General features: G+C 30.7%; 1 protein-coding gene across 1 annotated transcript; it reads right to left on the bottom strand.

The window, feature by feature from the left end:
• Positions 1-4235: 4235 nt before the first annotated feature.
• LOC110702737 (1-aminocyclopropane-1-carboxylate oxidase homolog 1-like) lies at positions 4236-7805 on the bottom strand. The gene is made up of 3 exons (XM_021880484.1): positions 6910-7805; positions 4738-5062; positions 4236-4619 (listed from the first exon to the last, which is right to left on the bottom strand). The coding sequence occupies exons 1-3, from the start codon at positions 7449-7451 to the stop codon at positions 4347-4349; spliced, it is 1140 nt and encodes a 379-aa protein (XP_021736176.1). The 5' UTR covers positions 7452-7805; the 3' UTR covers positions 4236-4346.
• Between the last annotated feature and the right edge of the window lie 1623 nt (positions 7806-9428).

Here is a 9428-nt window from a genome sequence, read left to right as displayed (position 1 = left end):
CAATATGTTGTCCGGAAAGAAGAGAATGGTGGTGAGATCGTTGGAGATGGACTGTTAATTTACTAGAGTCGATAAAGATAAATGTATAATTTGGAGGTAAGATGCACTAATAGTTGTTACAATTTCAAAGGGAGGAGGAAGGATGAGTGAGATTTAGTGCCGAAGGGTGTAGGAGAATGCAGTGGGGAGGGAGTGTAGGGAATTCTACGTACACTGGGGTGTAGGTAAAAAATTGACCCTTAAACCGATCAAATCTGATTTTCGTGCTTCATAATTTTTATCAAAATCATAAATATATTGATAGCCCTTGAATAAGTTTTCCAATGATATATCATAAGCCCAATTCCAAGATATAACGAAAAAGATATGATCGAAATACTAAACTTTATCCAAAACCGACATTGTTTTACTATTTTGACCGACATTATAAATTTTTCCCGAGTTTTTAGAGAGCCACGTTGAATCTAATTTTCTCAGCGCACCATGTAGGATTATAAATCTTAATAGTAGCCAATTAAATAAGAGATAATTAATTTATTTTAAAATTAAATAATTCAAATGCCACGTAAGCAAAATTGCCAAATGAGATTTTTAAGTTTAAATTAATTAAATATTAAATATTATATTTTAATATTAGGAGTTTTATCTAAATATATAACAAATTTTAGTTCATAAATACGAAAATAAAAAATTAAAAAAAAATCAAACAAATCGTGCATCGCACGGCTTCATCTAGTTTTTGATATAGGTTAGATATTAATCTGATTTTATTTGTTTTGGAAATTAGACTTCCTGAGCTGTCCAATAGTATATTATTTATTTTATTCCGAATTTTGGATTAAAAGTTCTAATAACAACAGAAATTGCAAAACTGCTGATCCGTGCGACGCGTTTTCAAAAATCTATCTTCTTTAAAAAATCTATCTTCACTCGATTATAATCCTATAAATCCCAACAACTATTTTTTCGATCTCATACGGCCCAAAAGGTTTAGACGTAAAGCTACGACGTACAATTTCTATTGTCTTAGATTCATTTCTAATCCTGTTTGAGTAATGAGAAGTCCAAAATAAGATCCAGAGGTTCTACCCTTTAGACCAAGGTGTGAAGGCAAACTCCCGAGGGTGATATCATTTTTCTAACTCTTTAATTTAATTCTTTTGATTTATTCTTTTTATTAAAGTTACTAACAATTATTATTCATAATGTGGTATATATTCAAAGTTGTACATTCGGATTGAGTATTATTTAATTCTTTTGGTTTTATTTACTCTAATTATTTTTTTTTATTGCTAGTAACATGTTTAGGATCATTATTTCTAATTATTAGTATTTTTTTTAGGTGTTATATTGATCTTGTTAGTATCATGCCTATGAATTTTTTTTTTATCAATAATTATTTAGTATCATGTTTAGGATGCTTTTATGTCGGTTTTAATTTTAATTTTATTGAGTTATTGCTTCCAACATTTTTATGCACGCATATTTAATCTAGTTGATTTATTTTATTTTATTTGTTTTGGTCACCTATATTTCATGTTTAATTGGGAATATGTAACTGAAAATCACGTCTAATAAGATAATTTGAACAACCATTTTCGGTTCCTAGTAATCTTGTTGTTATATTTAAGTGATCACAATTATTATATTTATGTGTGCATTTAATATTCAACCAATTTATATTAATTAGTTTGGAGAGAATTGAATCTTGTTTGTATGTCTTTTGGGTTGCAATTAATACATGACGCTATAAGAATCGGGTAGAGGCCAATACGGGCAACATTGAGTTCATGACTCAATCCGTACCATCATCCCCGAATATCCAATTATATATGGTTCAAGTTTGTTATGGAGTTAAGAATCTCATGGTTTATAAACTAGGTGTAACCTTCATGGATCAAACAGTTTGGAGCAAATTGAATATTGTTTGTATGTCTTTTGAGTTGCAATTAATACATGTCACTATAAGAATCGAGTAGAGGCCAATACAGGTGGCATTACTTCACTTTATGACTCAATCCATACTATCATCTTGGCATATCTAGTTATGGTTCAGGACCACTATTGAGTTAGTAATCTCGTAGATTATGAATTGGGTGTAAACTTCATGGATCAATTCATTGTTACCTCTTGGTTGTTCTCTTATCGTGGTTGGCTTTTATGATCCATGAACGGTTTACAAGAAGCGGTTCCCTACTTTTTTGTCCCTATTTGTTATTTGTCAAATCCAACTTCCTATGATTTATTTCCAAGCATATTCACCTAAGCTCCACGTACGCGCAATTCAAACAACGCCTACAATATAATAGCATACACAAGTTAACAAATACATCAAATTCATCATTGTCTTTTCACGTGGGATAATTTCCCCTTCTTAAATCCACACCATTGATGTAACATTAATACGTACTCTTTCCGTTTTTTTAAAGTGACACACTTTCCTTAAACGGCCGTTTTTTTAAGTGACAAACTTCTTCTTTTAGAAATTCCTTACATTTTAATAATATATCTTCACCCCACTATCTCTTACTTTATCATTTCTCACTCCTTTCATGATCCCCAATTCCCCTCACATTCTTTTACTTTATCATTAGATAATACACCCAGGTGCACCATGCGCATGGTGCATCGGGTAAACAAAAAAAAGACGGAAAGAACATACAATGTTTGATAAAGAACATATCTATGTTTGACAAAGAACATACCTTTAATATGTTCTTTGAGTGTGATCAGTGTGTTCTTTGAGTATCATTATATGTTTTTTACATTATAATTTATGTTATTTGACATATGTTGATAAACATATATGTTTTTTTGGGTTTAATGCTACAAAGTATGTTGTTTAAATTTGGCGTGTATGTTCTTTAAGGTCGTAGTGACGCCCAAATTCTATTTTTATTATCATATGTTATATTTATATAAATTTTATTATCGTATGTTTTTTGAGTTTGATCAGTGTGTTATTTAGGTATTAACTATATGTACTTTCCAATATAAATTATGTTCTTTTAACATATGTTATTTTGAAATTTGATATTGAAATCTTAAATTATTTTTAAATGAAAATAATATTAGAGTAAAAAAACTAAATTATTATGGGAACTTGATTTTTTTGGAGAGATAGAAAACTATTTTTTGGGGAAATGAAATATTTGGTAAAGAATTTTAAAGAGGTGATCAACATTGGCATGACTCACAGCCCAACCCGATCTGACATAGAGTGGGTTTGGGCAAGCCTAAAAATGCATTTTTAGTTAAAATCCGAACCGGGTTCGAATAAAGCCCGAAAACCCGCTACTTTTTCACGGGTTTGGGCACGAGTAATTATGGTATGACCCAGCCCTACTCGATTTTTTTATCACCTCTAAATTTTTTCCGTTAATGTATAATTTTTCAGAAAATTTTTAAGTTATTATCTCGTTCTTTTTATTATATCTTTATGTTCTTTGGTTATGCATGTTGTTGTCAAATACAAACATGTTCTTTGTCAAATACATGTATGTTCTTTATGAAACACAAGATGTTCTTTCCGCCTTTTTTTTTATTCATTTGGGTGTACGATGAGCACTGTACACCCGTGTGTATAAACCACAGATTAGGTCATTTCTCACTCCTCCAACCTACCCCACAAACATCTTATTTTATTAAAGTCAATAAAATCTCCTAAAACTGCATGTCGGTCAAATTGTGTCACTTAAAAAAAACAGAGGGAGTATACATTTCTACCTAAGTCAGTAAGAGATGGTCAGTGATTAGTGATCGTCGGCGGGCCGGGTGGGCTGCCTTTTATTTTTGTGTTACTCTTTGTGTCGATAATAAGGTGAGTAGTTATGTCTAGTTGGGGCTTTATTTTCTATTTGGATTGATTCTTTGAAATTTTTTTGTCATTGGTATTTGCTCAGCTTCCGGCTTCATTCTCTAATAAAAATTGTTACGTTCGTGGGTTTTGGTTTACATAAACCGTCATTTAAAACACAATGCTTTTTATACACATGAAAATAGGCAAATAGCATTTGTATAATAGATACGAAATAAAAAAAACAAAAAAAAAACTAAACTCTGTATTCACTAGCAGAAAAAACGTTATTTGTAACTGACAAAAATGGGACTTTTGTAACCAACTTCGTCTGTTACGTATACAAGGGTTACAAATATTATTATTTCTAACACACATGCATGCTACAAATCACATAGTAACAATCATTTAGATAAAAAATATAATAACAAAATTAAGGTTTTTCATAAAAGTGAAATGGGAACATATATATTGCTACACAAATATAATAAAAGTTTGTTTATTATGTAGCAGTTGAACACAATTTTGTAACATCCATCCCCTAAGATAATTACAAGCCATCACCATGATGTTGAAGCTTAAAATCATCGAGATTGTCTCCAACCTCATTAAGTGATTTAGATAAAAAGCTTTTGATGAGTTCCTCGGTTGAGAATTTCCTATAAATAGGTGGATTTTCTTCTGATGTTAGCTCTTTTATTGGACCATGTATCTTCTCAGATGAGTAAACACCATTAAAATTGAATGCAATAGATTGCCTTGGTCCCACCTTTTTTGCAATTACTCTGTGACTTGCACCTTTTATTATATCATTAGTTATCATCTGTAAGATATAAGATAAGGGTTAAAAGAAGTATATCGCAAATATATAAAACTCAAAATTAAACATTAAGAACTAGATATTTTAATAATTTAGTTTATAAGGTAATGAAAAAAAAAACATGAAGTATTTTTCCAAAGTTAACAATCAAACCACCAGTAACAGGCTCAATATTAACCCATTTGTTTTCATAAAGAACCTGGAGTCCACCAATATTGTCCTGTAGGAGTATTGTGACAAATGTAGTATCAACATGAGCATCTATTCCCATAGTCAATTCTGGCTCTGGACATGCTGGGTAATAGCTGTTAACTATGGCCCAACTTTTATTACATTTTGCGATATTCCCAAGACATTCGGGTTCAATTCCAAGACCTAATGATATTAACATAAGTATGCGATCACCAAGGTTATGGATATGGTTAATGTACTCTAACATTACATCCCTGCAAAAAAGAATTTATTATATAAATTATATGTAAATATTTTAAATCGACCATTTGAATTGTAAGGGAGACATATGGCTTATATGTACCCTCTTATAAATTGATTAAGTTTGCATTAAAAGTTTGAATTAGATGAGAAGAAACTCAAAGGGAATTTTATTTTTCAATACGCATCAAAATTCACAAACTGGAATTTTCGAATCTATATCTATATCTACCGGGTGCACATGTAGTTTTTTTATTTAACAAATATTACTTTAGAATATGCTGCAAAAGTCAAGTGAAAATTTAATTTTAAGTTCAAAATTTTTATCTTACATGCTTTTACCATTATATTTTCAAACTTTTAAAAAAGTAAAATTTAAATAATTATTGTTTTCCACATTTTATTTTTAGTAGAAACATTCCATTTAGGCATGTTTGTCAACATATAAATTCAAATTTTATAACTTTTAAATTCGAAAAGTAAAAGTTGAGATAAATCAAACAATACTTTACCCGAGTCAAATTAACTTCCGTGATTAGTGTCCTAAGTAAAAAATTATCAACTTTATAGAATCAAAACACATATAAACTAAAGAAACAAAGTTGTTAAATACAAAAATAAATACAAGAAACAATTAAAGTATACATTTTTTACATTAATTTGTAAAGTCAAATTAATTACTACTTTAAACACCATAAAAAAAAGCATGAAATTGGTTTTTAATACCAAATCGTTTAAAAGTTGTATTTTACCGCCAAAAACAATCTTAAAAACTGTTTTTCACCACCACTCAACAGATTCCATCCAATAATTCGTTATGTGGGGCCTATCGTGTCCACGTTTTGTTAGGGTATTGATCTAACAAAGAAGAAACAAATTTAAAACCTAAAACTTAATTCCCCAACTAGCCCCACCCTAAAAACACCTCCCGCACCCTTAGCCCTCTGTCGGTACCCTACCCTCGGGCCTCTACCTCTTACATTATCAAAGTCCACCCTTCTCCTTATCCGCCACCCCAACACCTACTCTAAACCATTTCTCCTCACCCCGCAACCACCCCTCTTTTCTCGATCCCTTCCCTCATAATGACCAATTTTTTACCAAAGCAGTCCTAAAACGGTTGATTTTGGTGGTCAAAATCGGCCGTTTTGAAAGTGGATGAAAATTAGGGGTGGTTGTTTGGGGTGGGGGAAAGGCTTTAGGTCGGGATTGAGGTGGGGGAAAGGAAGGGGAAGGTATCAATGGTAGGGGCTAGGGAGGGGCGTATCAACCATCAGGGGTGGAGGTTAGCGACGGGCCATGGCAGGGGTTGGTGGTGGCTCTAGGGTGGGACTGGCTGGGTGTTAGGTTTTAATATATTTTTTTTACCAATTCCTTGGTGAAAGTGGACAAATGGGCAATATGGCCCACTAGCGAATTCTTGGATGGAATTCGATAAGTGCTGGTGAAAAACAATTTCTAGGATTTTTTTTTTTGTGGTGGTAAAATATAACTTTTGAAAGATTTGGTGTTAAAAACCTATTTCATGTTCTTTTTTGTGTGTTAAACTTTGAAATTTCTTTAATGTAAACATTAAATAAAATAATCTACAGATTAATGGGTCGAATATGGTTCAATAATAATAATTAATAGATTTGAATAAAGAAAATAAGATAACATCTAGTTTGGTTGTTAAAAAGTACTTAAAAATGAATAAATGCACAATGAGATTTTTCTTTATGCACTAGGTTTAGTTACATTAAATTTTATTAGGGCACATAGGGAGTATACATTTTATGTACATAGTATAGTAACACTAATCTTATAATACGATTTTGGAATTTAATCAAGTGTATGTAATGTGAGACAAAAATCAACATACCTACATATAGGAGGCAACTCTTGAGGATCAACAATACCGCCATTTTGTCGAGCGTTAACATACAAAGTGTTCCTCCAATTTGCAGCATTTGAGTGATACAAGTCATAGTTGCTAATAAAAAACACAGGCTTTGATTGAAAATCACGACTATAGAACATTTTCTTTGTTTCAACATCTTGTTCGTGAAACATTCGACTTCGATTAATCATCGTTTCTAAGAATTCCTTAGAAATCCCATGGTTAATCACTTGAAAAAATCCCCATTCCTTTGCTGCCTTAATAATTTCCTTGGCAATCTCTGCAGTCTGATCTTTATTTTCACCAAAATTAGCTAAGTCTATTATCGGCACACTAATATTGTCAGTACATGTAGCAAAATATTTTAAACGATCCTCAAGCGGTCTGACAAACATCCTAGGAATTTTTTTGATTCCAGCATCTACAAGCCCTTTAACCCCAAGTTTTCCTTCATCAAACGCCTTGAGTTCATTAAATCGATCATGGCGCCTTTGTCTTTCATCGAAGGCATTTTGGGTATCCATTTAACCTTAAAAGCTTTCTTTGATAGACTAACTTTAAAAGGATTTTTTTTTTATTCAAATTATTGTAGAGTTGATGAAAAATATGAGAGGCATAATTCATTATTTGTATATATACTATCGGAGGCCGTATGCAAGAGGAAATCAAGGGTTAATCAACTTGGTTATTCATGTGAATCTCATTAATTGGAAATAATCAATAGACAGCTAAGGTGGTGCAGTCAGCTTGCTAATCCATGTGAATCTCTTTTATTTAAAATAATAAATAGACAGCTAATGTAATTAACTTTTTTTTTGTGCTTCAAATTGTTGTAGAGTTGATGAAAAATATGAGAGGCATAATTTAGTATAAGTATATGTGTGTGTGTGTGTGTGTGTGTGTGTGTGTGTGTGTGTATATATGATATACACATATATATATATATACACACACACACACTACCGGTAGCCCGTATGCATAAGGATATCATGGGTTAATCAACTTGATTATTCATGTGAATCTCATTAATTGGAAATAATCAAATAATTAATAGACAATTAAGGTGGTGTAATCAGTTTGCTTATTTATGTGAATCTCTTTTATTGAAATAATAAATAGACAGCTAAGCTAGTGTAATCAGCTTTTCTTTTTATTTATTTGTTTATTTTATTTTTTTGTGCTTCAAATTATTATAGTGTTGATGAAAAATATGAGAGGCATAATTCATTATATGTATATATATACTATCAATAGGCCATATGCATGAGGAAATCATGGGTTAATCATCTTGATTATTCATGTGAATCTCATTAATTGGAAATAATCAAATAATTAATAATACACAATTAAGGTGGTGTAATCATCTTGCTTATCCATGTGAATCTCATTTATTGAAAATAATAAATAGACAGCTAAGCTAGTGTAATCAGCTTAATCATCAATGTGAATATCATTTATTGGAAATAATCAATAGACAACTAAGCTAGTGTAATCAGCTTACTTATCCATGTGAATATCATAAATGAGAAATAATCAGATAGACAGCTAATAAGCTACTGCACAAAAGACATGAGGCCATTGCTTTATCATGTGTGAATATATCAAGAGAATAAACAAACAAAAATTTCTTGTTTCGAGTTGTGAAAAGTTAGTATTCACGCCATACACACTTAGTTTGATCACAAGATACTCCCTTCATTTTTTTAAAATGTAACACGTACTTTTATTGGCACGGTGTTATATGCGAGATTTTTAAATATATATAAATAGATAGGGGAGGGATCCGATGAGAATAGGTCCATATTTGAGAATTCATAGTTATATGAGAACTGATCTAAAATTTAGAACACGTGAGTAAAAATTTAGAACATACGAGTTAAAATTTAGAGCATGTGGCTTAAATTAAAATTTAGAACATATGAGTAATAATTTAGAACATCTGTATAAGTCATAATTTAGAACAAGTGATTAAAAATTTAGAAAATTTGCTTTATGAAATTTAGAGTATATGAGTAAAATTAAGAACATCTGATTTAAGATTATGAATATGTGAATAAATATTTAGAACAAATGATATAAAATATAGAAAATGTGAGTAAAAATTTGGAACATATGAGTAAAAAGTAGAACATACGCTTTAAAATCTGGAACATATAATTAAAAATCTTAGAACACACGTTTAAAAATTTAGAACATATAAGTTAAAATTTTGGAACAAGTTATTTGAAATTTTGGAACAAGTTATTTAAAATTTTGGAACAAGTCATTTAAAATTTATAACTTCAAACTTAACTAATTTAGGGTTTAGAACATGTGACTATGTGAGTACTAAATTAGAACATTTGATTTAATTTAGAACACCTCAGAAAAAGTTTAATGCTTTTTGGGTTTATTCGTGATCTTCGTCCATGACCATAAAAGTCATGTTTTTTTAGGTTTTGTTTTTCCTTTAATGCTTATGTTGTTCAGTTTAGGGAAACAATAATTTTACCAAATGTCAC

The sequence above is a fragment of the Chenopodium quinoa genome, unplaced genomic scaffold (genome assembly GCF_001683475.1).
Source record: "Chenopodium quinoa cultivar QQ74 unplaced genomic scaffold, ASM168347v1, whole genome shotgun sequence".
Taxonomy (NCBI): Eukaryota; Viridiplantae; Streptophyta; class Magnoliopsida; order Caryophyllales; family Amaranthaceae; genus Chenopodium; species Chenopodium quinoa.
Note: the sequence above shows the minus strand (reverse complement) of the source record. Positions and strands in the feature narration are given on the sequence as shown.

What these genes read in the sequence shown, in the direction of transcription:
- LOC110702737 (XM_021880484.1), bottom strand. Translation starts at nt 7,451, where the DNA reads ATGGATACCCAAAATGCCTTCGATGAAAGACAAAGGCGCCATGATCGA. An exon ending in GAGTTGCCTCCTATATGTAG is followed by an intron (nt 5,063 to 6,909) that starts GTATGTTGATTT and finishes TCTTTTTTGCAG; the next exon opens with GGATGTAATGTTAGAGTACA. An exon ending in ACTTTGGAAAAATACTTCAT is followed by an intron (nt 4,620 to 4,737) that starts GTTTTTTTTTTC and finishes TATATCTTACAG; the next exon opens with ATGATAACTAATGATATAAT.